This window comes from Drosophila grimshawi, unplaced genomic scaffold, assembly GCF_018153295.1.
Source record: "Drosophila grimshawi isolate 15287-2541.00 unplaced genomic scaffold, ASM1815329v1 contig_1377, whole genome shotgun sequence".
NCBI lineage: Eukaryota > Metazoa > Arthropoda > Insecta > Diptera > Drosophilidae > Drosophila > Drosophila grimshawi.
Window position 1 is genome coordinate 18,738,777 of NW_025062900.1, and position 22,666 is coordinate 18,761,442.

A 22,666-nucleotide genomic window follows, 5' to 3' on the forward strand; every position below is an offset into this window, starting at 1 on the left:
TTGGCTGCAGCTGCAAAAAAGAAAAAACCAATTTATTTGGACGAGCATTTTATTTTCTTTAGTTTTAAATTCGATGTGACTTCACGCACACCCAAACACCAGAAGTATTTTCTTTTTATCTCAACCAAACATATTGCATTTGACAATTGACGCGCGCTCGTGCAAAGTGGAAAAAAGGGCATGTGGTTTTTGTTTCGATTTTATTGTGTGTGTGAAAGCAGCAGCCACAACACATCCAAATAAAATGGCAAACACACATGCACAACTACAACAAAAGTGGGTACCATTCCATCATCAAAAAACAACAACAACATACGGCAAATGAAAATTCAATAATTCGCGCAATCAGTTTAAGGTTAAATTTTCCAAAACAAAAAAAAAACAAACGCGCAGAAAAAGCATTATGAAATATGAGAAACATTCATGCTGATGAATGAGTGCGCGAGTGTTGTTCAGCAAATGATAGTGTTTTATAATCAACCAAACACAACACACACACAGGGATTTACGCACACTAGATTCCTGCGCCCACGCATCTCGTTTTTGACCTCCCCTACGAATCAGCAGCATCCCCCATCTTGCGCCCTTCCCCAACTCCAAGCTAATTCTTGAGCAGCTGATTCATGCAATGCATGCGGAACATATACATATGTATATCAAATAAATTCATTTTATTTGACAAATTACAATGGTGTCGTCTAATGACCCTGCCCCACTGACAACGACGACGTCGGCGTCGCTGCTTATATAAGTGAACGGTAAATACGTTCGTTGTGCGTATGCCAAAAAATTGAGTACATCGTGAAAATAGCCCGAAAAGAAAGGCAAACAACAACAAAAACAAAATGGCAAAACAATTTAAGAACTAAAATCTGACGCCAACAAATGAATGACAAACGAAACTTTAACAAATTTGTTTCCTTTTTGCTTTTGTGTGTGTGCATTTTTTTCTTTTGGCAAGCGTTGCCAACGCTGCTGCTGCCTCTCGTTTTGGCTTCCAAATTTATTTTAGAGCATTATGCCATCCATTCAGTTTCGCGTCGAGCAGCAGGGGTCTGGCAACGCGCGCTTAACAGTGACAGTGGACAGTGGACCGTGAACTGCTGTGAACAGTTGAGGACAGTGGAAAGTGGAGAGTGCGAAACGTAACCAAGCTAGAAAATTAAATGCGAAAATGATTCAAGCACACACACACATTCGCGTGCCCGTCGAGTGAGAGTGTTGTACAATGTAACGAAAATAACAGCGACAAACAGCAAGAAATGTTAATTGCTCATCGCCGCCGGCTTCCATTCACTTTTAGATTTTCTAGTTGTTGTTGTCACTTGTCCTCCTCTGTTACGCAATGCAGATGTGCAGCATTTGGCGGCGATAGCGCAAGGCAATTCACCAATATTCGTGTGCTGTTATCGCAACCGACAATAAAAATAAAACCTTTGTTCTTGATCAAAGCGACGGCCTAACGACGGTCAGGGAATACCTCTGCTTTCACTTGTGGCGGTTTTGGTTTGGTGGAGGGGTGGGCATTGTCGTCACCGTCACATGCTTCCAATTCGCGGCCTTTGTGCGTCAGCGTCGTCAACTTTAGAGTTGCACTTTTTCGTTCAATTCGGTAAAGTAGATCAGCAGTTCTTTTTTTACGCAGCTATTGAAAATATTCTTATTATAATTATATACAGCAATAAACAAATTTGCTACAGTTTTACATTTTATAATCAGTTCAATTGTGCTGTCTGATTATTAGTTCAGTCCAACTTATTCTTAACGATTCAGTTCTACTCCAATCTGATTCAGTGAGGTAGATGAAAATATCACTTTTTTTTTAACAGCGCTAATGAATATATCTTCAAAACATTGGTATAATTATTATGACTACAATTTGCTATACTTTTACATATTATTATAAATAAACTCTACGATAATTAATTGTTACAGTCGGTTCAATTGTTCTGTTAGAACATTAGTTCAATTGAACTTATTCTTAATGATTCAGTTCCACTCCAGTAATTTTCTTGGAAATTCAGTGAGATAGATCAACGGATACCTTTCTTATAACAGCGCTATAAATCGAAAACATTCTTATTATAAACATGCACATCAATAAATAAATTTGCTATAGTTTTCAACTTGTTTTGTTTTCCATATTGCATTTGCTTAACGATTGGTTAGAAATAGAATCAGTTCAATTGAACTGATTCGAAGTGATTCAGTTCAACTTCAGTTTAATTATCTTGGAATCGGCAGTATCACATCGCTTTTCTTTCAATTTCGCATTTGTTTTGTTTATTGTTTAATTACATGTTGTCTTTTGTTTCTCTCTCTTCCTGTCTCTCTCTCTGTCTCTGTCTCCCCTTCGTCGTGCATTATTATCAATTGCGAGCCACACGCGCTTCGCTTACGAGCTGCTGCAGACGTTTACGCCGCATTCGGCACGTAGTCTGTCGTCTGTCTGTTTCTGCGTATGCTTTTGGCCATCTCTTTGGTCTTTCGTGCTCTTAAGTTAATGTACACAAACTTTAAACAGCAACAATTATCACTCAATGCGGAGTTCTCTTTTTTTGAGCGCATGACTCAGCAGCTAATGCTGCTTGCTACGCAGACTCCTCCTCCACTTAACAACAATCGAAAAGCTGGCAAAGAAAAATCAGTTGACGCTTGCGCGACGTGCTGCAAGCAACGCTTTTAATAAAGGTCTTTTTTTACGTGGAAACTAGAAAAGTCGAACTTGATTGAGCATATTGTTGTTATTCACAAAATCATAGAAATTGGTTTTAAAATCTCTACACAATTAATTAAAAATAAAACAAATATCATCAGCATGGATTAACAATAGTAAATATTTTACGCTAGAACGACACTAACGTAATAATCGATTGAAATTGGAAATACAAATTTGGAAAACGTTAGTTGAATGTAATAATATAGTGATAAGAACGGGACAACCCCCCTCCCCCTCTGACTACCCTTACCACTCTATGCGCGAATTTAGTTTTGTGATAAATTAACGCGAAAATCCTTTGACGTTTACCAATATTTATAGTATTAATAATCACCAAGTTGTCGTTGACTTTATCGGCGGGGGCCCAGAGATAAGCGCTTCCATAATAATAATTTGAAAAAAAGCAAACAAAACGAGTAAGCAACTGCTAACTTTAGCTGTTAGCTGCTTGGTGCCAGCTGCTTATTGGTTTCATGTGGGTTCGAGTTTGAGTCAATTAACAAAGCCCCGTTTACGTTTCCATCTATTTGCAGGCAAACAACAAACTAGACACTGTAGCCAGAGCTGGACAGCGCTAATTGAACCAGTATCAACAAACAAAAAAAAAAAATATAATTAAAAACTACAGAAGAATATAGAAAAATACACAAATTAAGAAGTGTTGATGTTATCCGCAACATCTGGGGGCAATGGGGGCGCTTCACCGCTCAGCCTCTCGGCGCGGGAGACGCTCAGGAAATATTTGCCCAAAGAGCAAACAAAGCAAATCATGCAACAAACGACGGTGGCAAGCAGCAAACCGCAAACAGCCGACGCCGGTTGCCTAACGGGTGAGCTACTTGTGGCCCCATATTTATTGTAATTGTTCATATTTAATATACCATATATCGTTTATAGATCTGTGCAGCAGCGAGCACTTGCCCGAGGTGGAGATATTTTCGTTGCTGGAGGAACAGATACCCAAATATAAAGTGCGAAATGATTTTCTCACCGATTTTACGGGCTATGCGAATGAGGATTGGTTTGTGCCGGCGCCAGCGTTGCATATACCCGTCGAGGGTCTCGGATTGACCAAGGAACAGACTAGAGAGTGCCTGAACTATTTTCGTGAGTACCCCTTTCCAACTGTCTACTAGACTAAGTGACCCTTTAAATAGACTAATGACGTCAGTGTTTTTTTTACACAACTTGAGTGATAAGCTTAGTAAATTTATATTCGAATATTGCCCAATAGACATATTGCTCACACATTAATGTGTTAACTTCCTCCCCTTTCTTAATTGCTCAATTATAATTGTGTGCACGTACAAAACAGATGTATGTATATATATATATATATTTATATATATGTATATTAGTAATGTGTATTTCTAAAACAATTGCCTTGGTTATACAATAAGTACTCGTGTGTGTATTCCACAACTTATGACAGAAAAGTATTGAAAAATGTTTGGCATCAACTTGTTCTTTGCATATATTTATATATCTAATTTGTTTTATTCATTTTTAAAGATGTTCGAAAAATTGTTAGAGACATAAAAAACGCAATTTTCTTTTATCTGCGAAACGCAAAAGGCAGATAAAAATACATTCTATATGTATTCTTATTCACACTTTGTGGATCATTCTTCTTGACGCCAATAGACTTGTGACAAAGTATTATTTATGTTTCCTTGCAGTCTTTGCAAAGAACATTTTTTATATTTTTATGAATATGTAGTTTGTTGTCAATTGTCAGCAGCTTGTGAAAGTGACCACTAGTATTTAAGCATATAATATATATACGTATATATATATGTATGTATATACATATTATATTTATATATTCTTAAAAAGTATTATATAAACATTTTTGGATAAAGGAATTTCAAAAGCGCGCCAAATTGGCAGCGCAGTATTTTGTTTCATAATTCAAAACTTGTTGCTCACTCGCATTATTGATAAAACTGGCCACACTGATAGCGGCTGTTTAAATTTAACACAAATTTGGTTTTGGTATGTTGCTTAAAAAGCAATATACAGCAAACGTAAAATATCTTTGTCTGCACAATGAAAGTGCTACTTTATTCAGTCTAGCCAAATTGATTATCAAATATTGTAAATATTCTGTTAACTCCAAACGACTCTGTTAATGTGGCCTAGCTACGGTCACACTGCTGACACAAGACAGCTGCTATTGCCATTCACACAAACAGCTGCGCTGACATTCACACGGCGCACAGCTGTTATATTTTTATTTGAAGCTTTCGTTGCCGGTTGTGTGCGGGAATTGCTATTGGCTATTCTCATTCCGCGTGCGTCGTCGGTCTGCGTGCATTTGAAAGTCTTTGCCGAGCGAAGGCGGCGCGCCGCAACAAACAAATGAATAGTGCCAAAAACAAACGTATATTTAATATGTAAATTATAAATATACACACGTCGACATTGAACCAAAAAAAGTAAAGCAAAGAAATTGTGCGCGTGCCCCACAAAAAAAAAATTAAAAATAATAATTATAAATAAATCATAATTGGCAATATCACACAAAAAAGAAAGAAAAACCAAAGAAATATGTATGGCAAAAATCATAAGCGAAACGCAATCGACGAAAATCATTATTACTTATCCGACTATTATTCATCTGTGCAAAAAAAAAAACAAAACAGCTGAATTTGGAATTTCTCCAAGTGCTTTTTCGCCTGGCGTCATACAACTGAATTTATTTTTAGGACAACTAAACGCACTCACACAGCAACAATAATATATATATATGTATATGTGAGCTTGTATAAATGGGTGTGTTTTTGTGTGTGTTTCTTTTTTGAATTATTAAGAAATAAATTTGTTGCTCGAGTGTGTAAACATTTAATGAATGGGGTCGACACTAATGCATGTGTGTGTGTAGGAGTTGTAACCCATTATAGGGCATGGCCATGGGCAGGGCCAATCGGCTGTCTGTTTGTTTGTCCGTCACTTCTTAGTTTGTTCTTGTTTTCATTCCCATTTATTGCTGCTGCTGTTGCTCTTTACATAATCGTTTTTCCATGTGCCTGTCCGTTGGCTGTTAATTCGCTGTTAGGTCGATGTCTGTCTCTCTCTGTCACACATTCTTCACTGTTATTGATAAGAACGCGTCGTCTTCGTCTTCCATTGGAATTTAGCGTCTGTCCGTTGTTCGATAGACAATTTTAAATATTCCCACAGCTGTTTGTTCGTTTGTTTGCTTTTGCATTTTACTATTTACCGTTGCGCTAGCTGGAAATGCCGCTTATCCAGTTCCAATTCAAGTTCCAGTTCTTGCATACCGGCTATGCTCTGTCCAGTTGTCGTTTATTATCAGCGATTGTTGCGCTGCTCTTCCGTGTACCGCATCAATCAGACGACAATCTCATGTCACCTGCGCGTGTGAGTTTATCTTGAAGCAATAAAAACGCGTTCCGTTCGTTACTCATCAAGCGGAGAATAAACCGCAATACAAATTGTCGTTGTTGTCGTCGTCGTTGTTGTAGGCTATTAGGCACGTCAAATTGCAGATCATTTCCCCCCAGACCCACATTGGTTGATTGGTGTTAAGCTGCTGCCGGCGTACAAAAAACAATGCATAAAATGGCAAACAAAATTTGTGTCATGAGTGTGTCCGCCTGCCTGTATATATATTTGTGTGTTTGTGTGTGTAAACGGATTATGTCCGCGGCCAAAAACACAGACAAACAAAGAAACACAGCAAGTGACATAGTTTAATTACGTCATTTCGCAACACTGCAACGGCTTGTTTGTGTTTGTCTTTTTCTTTCTTTCTTCTTTTCGCACTACGTCTATGTCACTGGCCTATTGATTAGGACATTCACATTGCGGGCCACAATTAGTGCAGCAGAGAAGAATGGAGCGTGAAACGTTTACAAATTGAATATCGTATGCGATTATCCTACAGTGAACTTCCTTAATAGTGTCCAGTGCTGTAATGCAGTTGAAGTTTTTGACCAAATGTAGAAGTATTTAATTGCGCCCAACTACTTTTGCCATAATTAATTCCCCAGTAAGACTACTTTTTTGTGAAAGTTGATGTGAACCAAAAAAAAAAAAAAAAAGGAAAAACAAAAAAAATCAACAAAATAAAACTACAAAATTTGTCTTATTTAGCAGCGGCGTTTTTACCGTTTCCATTTCATTTTCGCGTGTGCGCCATTGATTGGCATTTTTTCTTCCATATTTATTGTTGTTGTTTTGTATATATTTGCTTCTTGCCAGTGTGTGTGTGTGTGTTGCCTTATTTATTTACCTGTCTTATGTAATTATGTACGCCAATAGTTTTTGTCAATCAGTCAATTAGCGATTCTTAACTCTCTCACACATTTTGTCACAAGCTTTATTATCTTAACAGATAGCTGAATTTCTACCAACACTTACCCACTTTTGTTGTGCTGTGCGTGTGTGTGTGTGTGTGCCGATTTATTGCCGATGCTTACCTTTAAAGTCTGACTCATAAAAATGCATACATATGAATATATTATTATTATTATATGAGGGCTCTACGCTTTATGCATGTCGATGAACCTCTCACCAATTTCTGATGTCTTTTGCTTGCCGAGTCGCTGAATTTCTCTATGCCCTTCAAATAAATATTTCATTCCTTATCGAGTACTCTTTTTTAGCTAGCTTTTCTTTAAGAATTCTCGTAACTAGTTTTTTTCAAATGTAAATTTATTTTTAATTTATCACAGCGAAAAATTTTATGTTTTTAAATTTTTGTAGGGTATTTCTAATTGCCTGTAGTTTCGCTTAAACTTTCAACGCACATTAATCAAACTGACTTGTGTTGATTCATTCAAGTTTCTTTCTTAACAGTGGCTGTTGATTATGTACTATATTATTATTGCTTATTGTTTATTATCAAATGTGTTATGCATATAGATATTTTCTACACTCAAACCACAAGCTTATATTATTTAATCAAATTATATACATATATACTTTGTATGATATCATACGTGTTTTAGTCAAAATCGTAAAAATATTGAAATTGCTAAAGGTTAGATCTCATTTTAAGTTTCTTGATTATATAAAGTTAGCTTTACCTGGCGCAATGATTAAGAAATGTTTTCTTGAAACAAGTATTTAATTTCCTTATTCAAATATTTGTCACTTTAGGTTTTTTTTTATAATTTTCCAAGTCAGTTCAGAAAGTTGTTAAAAATACGTTTATTTTAAACATTAAAGCTTGTTAGCACGTGACACAAAAATGTTTTTAAATTAACTTTATCGATTGTTAATGGTTTTTTGCACAGTTGTTTTTTGTATATACCCTGAACGCGTTAAACGTAGGTAAAAAGGCTATAAGATATTAGATATTAGATATTGCAGTCAAATAAGACAGGGTATTTCCTAATTGATCTGTCACGATTAGAGCATTCTAATGGGGGATTTTTTTTTAAAGAAAAGTTTAGGTTGTATTTTATATATTATATATTTCAATTGTCAATTAAATCTTATTCGATGATAAGTTATAATGCGACTGTTGGATCATCAGGGTATCTCCTAGGCCAGCTAGTCTAGTCTTGACTGGAGTCTTCTTAGTTGTTAATTGCGGTCTTATAACGATCTTATGGGATTTTAGTCAGTCTATTTACAGTCCATTATTTGTACGAATTATATCTTGTAAATAGCGCTTGATTTTGCCTTGAATTTTATTGCATTTTATGCTGGTCATCTCTCAACTGATTTGAGCCGTTGATTTGGCACAAGCAGCTAACGGTTATTTATTTCTAGCTCAGCTCAATTTTCTTTCACTCTGTGCCAGAGACCATAAATTATGATCTGATAGTTATTAAGCTCAGCAGAAGAGGCTGAAGCTGAAACTGAAGCTGAAGCTGTTGAAGCAAGCAGCCTTCAGCACTTGCTGTTAACTTAATGTTGCATCATTTCCTCCTTAATTCAACATGCCACACACAAAAGAAAAAGAAAAACCAAACCCAACCCAACCCATGGTCATTTTGACATCCTCTGCTCTCCTCTGTGTTCTACGCAGCCCACACACATAATAGGAAAGAAAAAACAGCTACGTGATCGTCAACATGTATAAATACAAATACAGATTAGAGTGGATGAATGGGTGGAAAGGCGCATCTTATATATATGTATATATATATACAGTTTTGTTATTTGAAGCTGGCTAAAACTATAAACTTGTTTCTTTTGGGCTCGACATTTTCCTAGCATCGCATTTCCAAGTCAGTTGTTTGGTCCACTCTTTTGTGTAAAGTTGTCTAACGTTTTTTTTTCTTTTGCTCTTTTGAAATTTATCTTATATACATGTAAATCTGTTTTTCACATTGCATTGTATGTTAATGTTTGAATTTTTGAAGTGATGTTGTATTTGAAATTAGCAATTAACTATTTGCCATTGTGTTTTTCAAATAGATATATTACTTTTTTTGTTTTCTTTTCGGGTTGCATAAGTCATATGAAATAAAAATAGACCAACGATAAGTGTGACTATAAAGATAATATTTTTGTGTGTGTCATAAAAACATTAATAAGCCGCTAAATGCGCATTAAGTTTACTGGCTGCAGGACAGTTGTGTGCGTGTGTTTGCCAACACTGGCCGTGTCAGTATGCTTTTGACATTCACACTCAAAACTACTTGCAGGCCCGTAAATAAATAAAGTGCAAGAGTAGCGAGTGCAAATCTGGTGATTAACATATAAAACAAACAATGCGCTTGCATCCAAAAACAACAGCAACAAAATGCCACACAATGCACTAAAAAACAATCTACAACAACAACAAAATGTCAAGCTAACAACAATAACAACAACAACAACAAGTCCAGCTACGACAATGCTGCCCATCATCAATGAGCTGCCCGTGGAACCGGAAGACACTGATGATGATTACACACACCATTTTATCGCTGGCGAGGATGCGCTGCACTTGTTGAACAGCACCACGCACAGCATAGCGAACAGTGTAAGCAGCAGTTCCCTCAACTCCCTCATGTCCAACTGCAGCTCCAATTCCACAGCGGACTCGCTGACCACCATCAGCCAGAAGCCGTCGAATGCCAGCAAACACTTTGAGAACACGTACAAACTGCTTGGTCAGCAGCTGGAGAACAATTGCCAGCGGACTGCAGAGAAACTGCAGCAATTGGATAAATCAGTCGATTCGAGTCTGGATAGCAGTTGCTGCTCCTCCATGATGTCGGCGATTGTCCATGGCACGGGACCGGCACCGACACGCCTCGAACTCGAACTGGAGGCCGTTGAGCGCATGCGCATCATTGTGCAGCAGTTGAAGGTGTCGTCCAGCGTGGAGACAACGGCATCGGCACCGCTACTCGCCCTCTTGCATGACTTTGCCGCCAAGGGGCAGCCAGAGTCCCACTCAAATACGGCCACACCTGTGCCAAGTCCCATCACGGGCGCCATTGCGGCGGATGGACCCAATTTTGAGCTGCCCCCAGAGTTGCTGGACAAGGCTAACTCGTGGGAGCTCATGTACTATGCTTCCAAGAATGTCGATGGCCGGAATTGTCTGAAAGTTGTGCGCAGTCTGTTGACCAACAAAGGTAAGCAACACACATTCTGCAACAAATAATTATGAAAAGGTGTGGAAATCAATCATTTATTGCCATTAACTATTAACTGATTTTTGTATCATTTTGTGCAAATAAAAGCGCACAAAAATGTGTTGAAATCTTTAAATTTGCAATTAAAGCTCATTAGGGTCATTGTCATTTATTTTTGAACTGATTTTTCTACAAAAAAACATGTTTATACTTTTCTTGACATGCTTGAATTTTTTAATAATATGCAGTGTTGGAAAACTTAGGTAAATGGGGTAAATAAAATGTATAAACTAATTTTTGGATCAAAAAGGCGTTTATCCTCTTGTCATTTGTGAATATTTTAATAATGACAAACTTCACAAACCAAATACTTCCAATAAATATTCGTAAAATAATTTTTCTACATTGTCATGGAAATAAAAATCATAAAGAAAATATTTCTCCTATTATAGCAAGAACCCATTTTTTGAGAGCTTTTATTTCCCCAAAAATATTTTAAATAAATGAGTGTATTCAAAAACTCAACAAAACAATTACTTTAAATAATGCAAAAATTACATTAAACAGATTTTTCTATATTTTATTGTGCAAGTAAAACCGCATAAAAGTGGGTAATTTTGTTCTTGCTATATATAAATATTTAAACAATCACCGCGATAATAATAAGTGAATAATTTTGTTTAATACTGCTGCAAATTCATTCCACAAAATTAGACACACATTAAAAAGAGAAAAGTTGTTGACTAAAATTCGAAATAGCCACTTAAGAATTAGTGCTTAGCGCATTTGTAGACATACTTTCTAGAGCAGTTTGCCCGAATCGCGTTGATATTTGAGAACACTGCAACAAATTTAACTTTTGTACTTTTTTTGCTGATTCGTTCAACTATTTTGCCGTAAAATTAATGCACTTCACAAAATTGATCTCAATTTTAAAAAATTAGAAAAGCTGAAACTAAATTTTAGCCGCGCTTTGAATTAAATTTTTGAAGCCATTTAATATATATTGCTGAACAATAAAAAGTGGTGGAAATTGAGCGAACTTCTTCAAGAATATTGAATTCAAAAATATTAATAGTAGTTACTATTTTCTAATGTTTATTATTTCTAATGTTTATTAGCTAAACAAACATTCTACATATTTCCATCTATATCACATTCTTTTTAGCGGTAAATATTTATTATAGTTTATAGGTTATAAATATATTTAAAAATTCGTCAAACTGTGATTGCCTTTTTTATACAGTTGAGGTCAAAATAATAGCACTAGTACATGGAAGTTAACATAGACACTTTGACATGTTAATTGTTTTCTTTTTGTTGTATTTATTATTATAAGTGCTTATTATTTATCTTTCGTCCAACTGTGGGAGAATCGAATGTTTCTTGGCAAACTTTTAACTTTTTTTATTTCATTCATTTATTTAATAGTTTTGATTTTCTTGAAATTCGAGCGAGTAATTTTAATAAATTATCCCGACAAATATTTTTGACAATATTAAGATCTTCCATGAGTAATTTTAAACAATTTTTGGTGTGCGAAATGGGATTTTGCTTCGGATTGAAATTGTTTAATATTGCTTTGTCCTTAAAAAGCCTAATTAAATCACCATAAATTGATAAGCTTTTATTTGGAATGCTCTTAAAAAGGCGGATAAGTTATTTTTGTATTATTCTACTCAATGAAATGTAAATAAACTATATAAAGCAATAAAAATTTGAGATACTTAGCTAAAAGAGCCGAAAACAGAAAATATATAAAATGAATAGGTAATCTAAAAAAAAGGTGTGAAAAAATCAAAGAGAATATGAAAAGGGATTATCAATAAATTAGAATTATACAAAGATTCAACATTTAAGATTTTATATTTTATCGAGCAGCAGACGTATTATGTTGACCGCAGCTGTTTTGTTTGTTGTGCCCCACTTGAAGTGAAGTGCAGCAAAACCCCCTAATCTTTCTCCCCCACCATGCCCCCTGTCCCATCCCTTGCCTCGTTGCATTTGCTTGTGCAAAATTTAACATGGACTTGATAAGTTCTAATTTATCTTATCGATTCGATCGGTATTAAATTTACTCAACCAGACGATTATTGTTTTCTCAATAATTTGAAGTTTGTTTTGTTGATTTGTTTGCTTTTCGCTATTTTCTTTGTTATGGTCGACGTGTGAAACAGCACGACATCCATTTTTGCCATTGCTTTTATTTTTTTTCTTCAATTTTATTAATTGTTAAAATTTTCTAGACTTTGTATTTGTTGTTGTTCTGCATTCATTAGATATCGCCGCTAAGTTTTGTTGATATTTGCACAAATCATTATGGATTACTGTTTGAATGGCATATGTATATTCTGTATATATATTCATATATATAAAAATATACTATGCCAACTGTGTTTCACAGCTTTTCGCAAGTTACATTGAAAAAACTATTAAGGGCCCCCCAAGTCACATGATATTTACACAGTGATAGGCATTTATTCCTTAAATTGCATGGCTTGTAATGCATTTTGCTGCGTTTATCTTAGTTGTACTTTTCGACCTTATCGATGCCGTGACTTGCTGATTATTACGACTAATGTTCAAGTACTGCAGCGGTTCATTTAAGATCTATTCGCAATAAAATGCGAAAAACCCTTTGTGTCTGGGAATCAGTTCTATTTGGCGTAAAAAGTAAAAAAAAAGAGTCATTAAATGTGTAGCTTAATGATCGACTATAATTAAGACATTTAACTTGCTATAAATCGACTTTTTTAATTTAGAAAAAAAAAATTGCTGACTTTTTTATGCAGCGGAAAAACTGAGTCAGTATGGGTTCTCAGGGCAATCTGATTTTACAAGAAACTAATGATAATTGCATTTACACAGTTAAAGATTGAACAAATGAAAATAATAAAAAAAAATACAACTGATTAAACATGTTATTACATTATAAAGTAGTCGCAGTAAACGCAGATTTTGACTAATTCCATAGTTTTATTTTGATTTGTTATTAAACAAATTGTTAAGAAATAAAAATATTAAAGTTCATCTGATTGTAAGTAAGAATAAGATTAAGTAAGAATCGCAGGCCTGAACTAATTTCATATAAACGTTTTATTTTTATTTGGGCAAACAAGAATTTAGCAGATTAATTATTTATTTAGCAGGTCAAACGGTCAAAAGAACAAGATCAAATAAAAGTATAAAAGTTCAACTGATTACCATTAAAATTTCATCACAGAATATTCGACTGGACTGTGAGAATTGAAGACATAAACTAATTTTGTTCACAAGAATTTAGCAGAAATATATTATTATATATATTTACCAGATCAAACTGTCAAAAGGCCAAAACGAACTTTAATCTCTCACATTCTGCTCTTCGTTTTCCGGAGCATTTTAAATCTCCCGCGTACATTTAAACTTGAGTCAAACATCTACCTGGATTTTATTTGAAGGACCGCTTCTAGGGAAATTGGTTATCCCTGTTGCCAGACATCCGAATACCCGGAAAAATACCCGCAAAGGTATTAGGTCTTCCATCTTCCTGAACATGAATGGGATTTCTGTTTAGTTTTAGGGACGCTCGTTCCGGTTTTTCTGCTTGCTTTTATATGCATCGTGAAGAAGTAATAAAATGTGAATACGATATGAAAAAATGATATATGGCAGTTAAATAAACAATTAGAGCTTATTTACGCGCTTCGTTAGCATTAGTGTTATAATGCAGTCTCAGATATCTGAAGTAACAACTAAACTTCAGAGTGCCGCACATTGAATACCCCTTTATACCCTTTTATACTCTGCTCTATAATAAAATAAACTTAGTTTGTTGACAGAGATATTTAGCGTATAGCAATACAATTTAATGTGTTTGCATAGAACAAGTCTTAGATATATATAATGACATGTGTAGACTGATCTACTTCATGATAAAATAATAAACAGTCTGTTAGGGTATTGTGAGCGTTCAATTTCTCAATGCTGGCAATGCCGTTTAGTCTCTCACACTGTTAAATGAATACCAATTTAACAGAGCTGCTTCATAACAGAGCAATAACAAGCTCTCTCTTTTGTATGTGGATGCCAACTTTGGTGGTGGATTCCACTACAGCAACAAAAACTGACAGCAAATAAAATTCACTCATCGTTCGTCTTGTATCTGCTGCTAATCTGCAAATTACACAATTTCAGTGCCAATTGTGAATGTGAAATTTAACTCAAAATATATTGTCAAAATGTAAACGAGAATTTAAAACAACTATACTGCTATATATTTTCTAAATACAATACGTACAAAAGCAATTGTGCGCTGTTTCTCAATATCAAATTGCAAGCAAAAAATTATAAAAACCCTCCCGTCCAACAACAGCTACAACTAGTGGTGAGCTGTGTGTATTTTCGTGAGTCTGCAAGTATGTGTGTGTGCGTGTGTGACTGACTACGTTGTTCTGCTCCGTCACGAGTTTGGAGCGCCGTTTGCTGCCCAGCTGACTCTTTTTTTGTGTTTTTACTTTAGAATTGAATTTTTAAATGTTAATGTCTCACAACCTTTGGACTGGCCACAAAACCTTGTGGCATTTGTTTTGATTATTAGCTGTAGTTGTTGCTACTGCCAATAATCAGTGAAGTGAAACGCTCGTCAAAGTTATTTGTGCAGCCAAAATCTGTTTGGATATTTTCGACACGTGAGTTATGCCCATTTGTGCATTTGTACATATATATGTCTATACATATGTAAATGTGTGTATTTGTGGCTTGAATTTCCCGTCGAACCGGCAGCTACAACAAAAAAAAACATTTCTATTGCTCCTTTTCCTTTCACTACTCGCCTTTTACTTTTGCGATGCTGCTGCTGCAGTTTTAGCCTGCAGCCTGCTGCGCTGCTGCTGCTCTGTTGTGTCGACGCCAATCGCGCTGCTGCTGCTGAGCTGCTGTTAATGTTGGTGTCAGTGTGTGTGTGTGCGTCGCGCTTGCAAGAAGTGGCTTTGAAATTGAGATTGAGAGTTTTTATTTAAAGCAGAGCAGAGCAGCGTGGCTCGCTCATGGCTAAAAATATATCGGAAATACTTGTTTAGAAGTTCAAAGCTAGGTTTTTATGCTGGGTCTGTCGCAAAACCAGATCTTTATTGCGCACGCTCAGCACGGCAAAGTGGGTGGCAAATAATCGAGTAAAGGAGAGAGGAAGAGAGAGCGAGAGAGAGAGACGACGCCAATGAGAGCGAAAACAGCAATTGTCATTTCACACTTTTCAGTTGCTCTGCTGAGTTCAGACAATTCGCATTAATTTAGCAATTAATTTAAGTGTTTTGCCGCCTATATATAGTTTTTGTTTCAAATCATTTTTATACAAAGAGTAATGGCAAAACGTAATTATTTTGAAAAAATACAACTCATGTGACACATGTGGAGAGAGAAAACATCAACCACAGACCACAAGGAAAAGCTGCTAATTAAAAAATAACAACCACCAGAGAATAAGTGTTGCACACACCACCAAAATAATGCAAAACAATCCGAGTGCCTTGACAGCGAATTTTACAATGAAATTGTTTATTACATAATACGCTAGCAAATAAGATACTCAAGAACACAAGCAGCAACTACACGCAAACAATTTTCAAATCAATGCGCAAAATGCGAAAAATGCAGCGTGACTAAGGCAAGAGTCAGCAATAAAAGAAACAAATAAAATACGGTAAAACATGACGCACGTAAACAATGCCGAAGGAACAGCAGAGATGGTGAGAGAGAAGGAGAAGGAGAAAGAGGCAATGGAGAGAGAGACGGAGACGGCTGCTGCCGGCAGCAGCAGTCTGCATCGATTTTTAACCACCAAGAAGAGCAGCAGCAGCAGCAGCCGCAGCTCTCATCAAGTGGATGCTGTGGATTCCATTGATGCAGCAACAATAGAAATGGAGGAATGTGCATTTGCTGCATGCCAAACGAAAGCGACGGGCAGTTGGCATGACGACGACTTCTTCTGCATCATAGACGATGAACTTGAATACGAAGATGAACTCGAACTCTCAGCAGCTGCAGCAACAACAGCGGCGTCAACGGCAGCAGCGACGCCAGCGCAACAAGAATTCAGTCTGCTAGCAGCCTTTGGCTTAGCAGGAGAGCGCGAGCAGCAAAATGAGCAATTACTCATGGAAGGTATTCTTAGGGTATTTGCAATTACGTAATGATCGGGCAGCGTTGCCAAACTAAATGAAATGTTGATATTTAAAGCCTGTGAATGGCGCTCCCTTTGCAGCCCGATAAACGATAGACTTCAAATCGATAGTTTAGAGTTGATCTTTATTTATGTGTATTAATTTTAAATTGATTTATTATGTGTATATATTTATTTTAAAGTTCTTTCTTTTTTATCCTTTGCAGTTCTATGTGGTAACCGTGTTAGCCAGATGACTCGCGCCTACGATGACATTGAAGCCGTGACGCGTCTGCTCGAGGAGAAGGAGAAGGACTTGGAGCTGACGGTGCAAATTGGCAAGGAGCTGCTCACCCAAAATAATGCACTCGAGGCGCGTGTCAGTGATCTGGAAACAGATCTCAAATCCTCCAACGATGATCGCTCCCAGCTACTGCACGAGCTGCACAAGAAAAATGAACTGATTTCGGTGCTAACCAACGATGCAGACGATGGCACCGATGGGGGTAAGTCAGCATCAGCTACACTCGGAAAAAAATCAGCTAAATTTGTGTAAATCGCCTTACAAAATGGAAAATTGTTCTTGATTTTAGAAACAATTAATAAATATTAAGAATAGTTTTTAGGCTTTAGAAATAATTTAACGATTTACTAAAATTTAGTACGATTTTTAAACTATATTAACGAACTATAAGCGAATAATAATGATCAACTTCTCGTAACAATTAGATACGCCAACGATGTCCAAGTCGATAACGCTGGATCTGCTGCAGAAGAAGGTCAACTCTCTGCTGGATGAGAACAAATCGCTGAAGTGCGAGGCCACCCAACTGGCCCACCAGACCGATGAGGTGGAGGAGCACGAACGGCGACTGATGGCGGACATCAGTGCGCAGCTGAACGATGCCAATTCACAGTATGACAACATTAGTCTGGAGCTGGAGCGACAACGGGAAGAGAATCGCCTGCAGCACGAACAGATTATCAGTTTGACGGCTCGTCTGGCGGAGGCTGAGATGCGATTGCATCAGTTGACGCAGGACAACGATGAGCATCTGTCGCTGCTGCACGTGACCAAGGAGAATCAGAATGCGCTCGCTCTCGAGCTGGTTGAGTTCAAGCAGCGCTACGAGGAGGTCCTGGCCCTGCTTCACTCCGCTCAGGATCAACTGAAGCAGCAGAGGAAACGCACACAGCCCCAGGCACGCAGCTCCTTCCTCGGCGGTCTGGGCACAAATGGTGCTGCGGCTTGTGTCGCCATCGAATCGTTGCAATCGGAGTTGATGGAGTCATCGCTGTACTCGGAGAACAGCCTCGACTCGGGCATTTCGGGTGATAGCCAACGCTGTGCGGATCGCATTGGACGCATGATGTCCCATCTGCCGCAGCTGCCGGGTGGTGGCAACATGATGGCAGCCAGTAGCATCTATGGTCCGCCGCCATATAAGCGTGCCTTTGACACGGTTCGCTGTGCCACCAAGGGTGGCAACTACATGGACAGTGGCAATGTGTCGATGACCCAACTGGGCGCCATGTCCATGAGCAGTGCCTCCGGTCCGCGCATGGCCTCGATGGCGTATCCAGCTGGCTCGTATTATCGCGGCGCCAGCGGTGGCAGCAGCCAATCCCTGGGCCTCAAGACGCTATCGAATGAGAGTCTGAACTCGGCGCAATCGGACGACGTTTATCCCGCACAGCCATCGGGTGTACCTGGCGCACCAGGTGCGAAGGAGCTGGAGGCGGCACTCAAGCGATTGACGCCCGCCGAGGTCTTGGCCCGCCGTGCCATGCTCTCGTATGCGCCAATCGGCACCTACAACTACGACGAGCCCCAGCAGCAGCACACGCGTGGCTGCGGATTGGGTGCGACAGGTTTGCCGATGGGCGTGCGTACGCCGGATAGCATTATGTCGGTGGGTTCGATGGGCTCCTCGGGTCTGGCAGCGACGACGACGCATCAGTGGCGTCTGCCAGAGAAATTGCAGATCGTGAAACCCATGGAGGGGTCACAGACACTGCACCACTGGTCGCGCCTCGCGACGCCAACGCTCAGCGGCCTGCTCGAGGAGCGACCAGGTGTGACAATACGTGGCGGACGTGGCCTCGACGATCTGGGCATGCAGGTGTACACGCTGTCCGACGTCGAGGAGGATGTCAGCGAGGAACTTGGTCTGGGCAAACAATTCGAAGCGCCCGGCTGCACCTACACCTACACGAACAGCATGGTCATGCATCCCGACGATGGGTTCGTCAACGATCTGTCCTTCCTCTCCCAATCGCAGATGTCCTCACGCATGGCCTCCACATCGACATCAAGACAGCCAAGGTACGTCTGAAATATTATTATATATTTATATTTACAATAAGTTAAGAAGAATTATGTTTATAATAATGAATGAATTCAATTTATTAAATATTTATATTTGTAATTGTAAATTTATGAAATATGTATTTATATTTATAATTATAAATTAATTACATTTATTTATATTAATTAATTAATTAAATATATAATATATATTTATATATATAATTATATGTATATATTTATATTATTTACTAAATATATTATGTATTTATGGTTTATATATAAATAGTTAAGTATATATTATATATTGCATTTATATTTGTAAATATAAATCAATTACGTATTTATTACGGATTATATATTAAATACTTATAATTATGACGTAATTAATTATATTTATATTTATATCATATCAATTAATATTAATCCTAACCTTCTTTCCACAGTTGTCCCGCGACGCCACGCGCTGGAATGTCTCGCAAGAACTCCTGCTCGACGTTCTCGGTGAATCTTGGACTCGCTGGCATGCTGAATGAGCGCGGCATCAAGGCGGTTACGCCCAGTGCTCTGAACACGCCCGCCGGTCCCAACTATTCGCCGACGGTGACGCCCTGCAACAGTCCCGAGGGTTCTCCGCCACGAGGCCAATCCCCCGAGCCACTGTTCGGTCTGCTCTCATCGGGCGCCGATTTGATACGGCGCAAATTGGTCGGACCAAGTGATCAGCAGTTGCAGCGGACGCTGACCAAGCAGCAGCATCAGCAGAAGGTGATGCTGTCACAGCTGGAGCGACGAGCGCTGCGCTCGCTCAACCTGATCGAGAAGGTGGAGAGCATCGGACTGGAGAACATAATCAGTGCACAGCGTGGCCGGGGCGCCGGCATCGCCAATCGGAGCAGTTCGCCCCTGTCCCAGCTGAGCAGCTGTGGCTCCTCATCCGGCGACAGTCTGCAGAGCTTGCACACGAGCAGCAATAGCATCGTGGATGACATTCACTTTGATCGCGCACAAATCAAGGGCGTACTCCATCGTGGCCTCAAATCACCAGCTCCAACAGTGCTGGGTGGAAAGGGAGGAGACGGAGGCGTCGCTGCTGCTGCAGTCAGCAACAGCAGTGCAACAAGCAGCGCATACAACAGCGAGGATAGCGATGATCAGGGCATTGTGATCCAACTCAAGTCGAAGACAACAACGAAAGTGGTGTCCAAGCCCCCAGCTGGAGCAACTGGAGTCAGTGGCTCGACCTCCTCCTCAGCTGCGAATGGTGCGAGTGCGAGTGAAACGCGCTTGAAGCAAATGCAGCGACAAAAGTCGCGACGCAATTTAAAGAATGGCCTCGCCGCACAACGACCCGATCTGGGCACCATTGCTGGTGCTGGTAGCGGAGGATTAGGTGGACGTGTGCGACCCGATCTGGGCAAGGTGGCGACGGACACCGGCAGCAGCTCAACAGCTGCCGGCAGGATGAGCAGCGATAATGAATCAAAGGCGGCAGCGCCGAGCATTACGCAGAGTTTTGTGGGTTCCGTTAGTTCCTTGTTGTTTGGCCGCAAGGGCGGCTGGCTGTAAGCGTAACACACAAACACACACACAACAACACACACCCACACACACCTAGGCGAGAGAACTAGATAAAGATTAGCGCGCGACGCACTCTGATTTCATTGAAGCAAACAAAGCAACGCAAAGCAAAGCAAAGCCGCCAGCAAACAAATCAGCCTTAAGCGATATACTATTTTTTATTTAGTTCTACATTATATATACATATATATATATATATATCATATACACGCTGGAGCAAGTAAAGAAAAGGGGTATTCTTTTGTTAGTCACCGCCTCGCTGCCGTCGCCAATTTGCAACACTTGCTTGTTTTAACGACGATGTTATGCAACACTGGCCCGCCCGCCTGACTTAGTGTTTGTAGCTGTGATTTGTAAATACTTGTAGTAAAACGTTTAAATTTAGTAGTTATTATTAATGAAATTCACTTGGTTTTTTTGGCTTTTGCAACGGCGGCCAATTAGGCCAACAGAACAGTTGTTGTGAGAGAAAAAAAAACAGTTCAAAGGCAGCAGCAGCAGCTATTTTTATTTTTATTTACTCAAATAATGTACTATTATAATTATTTTTGCCAATTTTGTATTTATTTCCATATATATGTGTGTTTACTTAAACGATGCGTAGAGTAATTAATTAATTTTGATTTTTACTTCATTTCAAGGAGGTGCGGAATGTATATAAGATAATTAAACTGAATTGAATGGTGGATTTGCAAAAGGGAACATATATTTTTTTACACATTGTATATATCGTTTAGGTTTTTGCTTTCCACACACTCTTTATACCTACGTACGTATATATATCACAAAATTGAGGAAACTTTCAACTGCTTGCATTATATATTCTAAAACGCTTTTGTGTTCTTTTTTTTCGGTGCTCAGCCATACAAATAGGAGGGAATACTATATCCGAAACTAAACCATTTGTTTCTAGTCTCTACTTACTCGGCTCGGCACTCGTTTGGCTATGCGGCCCATATTTTGTTCAATGCATAGCTCCTAAATAGAGTGCACTGAACCAAATTTAACAAACATTTACTTAGAAGCTATGCTAGTTTTTATTTTATTTCGACAAAAACAACAAAAATCCAACTACCCCATTTACATTTGGATGTTGGTTAGCGGCGCTGTTAACTAACAGAACACAGTTCGCAACACATGTTACCAAATCACCGTTAGCTAACAGCGTCTGCCTTCTGTCAACGTGCTTCTCAAACGAAACGTGCGCAATTAAAAAAGGCAAAAAGAAAAGAAAAAAACGAACAATACATTTGAAATATATTTTGCATTATTAGACATTTTTGACTTTGAAGACACATACATATATCACTATCGAAATGAATATTATAAAATGAAAAGCAACATATATTGACGAAATTGTACACGCTTTGAGAATTTAGGTTTACAGTATGTAATAAGTAATTATGTACACAAAAAACAACAAAAAATAGAAGAAAAAAAACTGGCATCAGTGCTAATCGAGTGTGTGCCCACAACAAATGTAAAAGTTATTAGTTGTAATTATTATCAATACATATATTTATTTACATATGCAACAAATAAAGAGAACATCGTTAAATTCTAATTGATTTCGTAATTTTCAATTTGGCAAAGGCTAACAAAATGGCAAGGAGTATGTTGAAGAAGTCTCCACAATTGTTACTCATAGATACAAAATAATGAGCGGAATCTGCGCTGGTTCCTCGTACAAGATTTGAGTACTCTCCGACTGCAAAGAGCGAGCCTTATCAATGGTGTGGGCATGGGCAATAATTTGGAGACTTGCCATGGGCAGGAATTATTTATTTAGCGACGGGCTTAAAGAGTGGATTTAGTCACTGTGCGTTGGCAGTGCTGATCGGTTATGTTCGCGGCGACTGTTTCCTTTTTCTGAAAATCGTTGGCAGCACTAAATGAATATTTCGTGATTGGGCATTTAATACAAATTTGTTTGATTTTTTATATATCGTTTTTATTTCATTGTAATGACTAACATTTTAAAAAATTACAATTCAATATTGGATAAATTAATTGTAAGCATTTAATTGTTTAATTTCTGCTTTATCCTCACTATAATTTGTTAAATTTGTTATATAAGGTTTGTTTCATTTTGTTTCATGTTCATTTTCTCAATTTTCTTCAGTGTGTTTTTTTTTGTTTGTTCCTATGTTTATACATATATATATATATGTATGTACGTATATATATATATATATATATATATATATATTTGCTGTTTTGTGTTGTATTTGTATTGCAACTGCTGCATATATATTTAATTTAAATGTATGTAGTCATTAATGTAAAAATTTATATGCACTGTAGTTATTGAATAATGTATATATTGTATATGCTTTAATTATAATAATAATAATAATAATTAGATTTATATA

The 22,666-nt window shown here is 38.0% G+C and overlaps 1 protein-coding gene across 4 annotated transcripts; it reads left to right on the forward strand.

Annotated features, from left to right (window-relative positions):
* The first annotated feature begins 247 nt into the window (after nt 1–247).
* On the forward strand, nt 248–21,858 carry LOC6566667 (trafficking kinesin-binding protein milt). 4 transcript variants are annotated; one of them, XM_032739619.1, is made up of 6 exons: nt 248–276; nt 3,253–3,549; nt 3,617–3,826; nt 16,633–16,911; nt 17,135–18,731; nt 19,160–21,858. In XM_032739619.1, the coding sequence occupies exons 2-6, from the start codon at nt 3,384–3,386 to the stop codon at nt 20,280–20,282; spliced, it is 3,375 nt and encodes a 1,124-aa protein (XP_032595510.1). In that variant the 5' UTR covers nt 248–276; nt 3,253–3,383; the 3' UTR covers nt 20,283–21,858. The 4 variants fall into 4 exon arrangements, with proteins under 4 accessions (XP_032595510.1, XP_032595509.1, XP_032595511.1 ...); XM_032739618.1 differs by lacking the exons at nt 248–276; nt 3,253–3,549; nt 3,617–3,826 and adding an exon at nt 9,476–10,266; XM_032739620.1 differs by lacking the exons at nt 248–276; nt 3,253–3,549; nt 3,617–3,826 and adding an exon at nt 14,858–14,936.
* The last annotated feature ends 808 nt before the right edge of the window (nt 21,859–22,666 follow it).

What these genes read in the sequence shown, in the direction of transcription:
- LOC6566667 (XM_032739618.1), top strand. Translation starts at nt 9,537, where the DNA reads ATGCTGCCCATCATCAATGAGCTGCCCGTGGAACCGGAAGACACTGAT. An exon ending in CAGTCTGTTGACCAACAAAG is followed by an intron (nt 10,267 to 16,632) that starts GTAAGCAACACA and finishes TATCCTTTGCAG; the next exon opens with TTCTATGTGGTAACCGTGTT. An exon ending in TCGACATCAAGACAGCCAAG is followed by an intron (nt 18,732 to 19,159) that starts GTACGTCTGAAA and finishes TTCTTTCCACAG; the next exon opens with TTGTCCCGCGACGCCACGCG.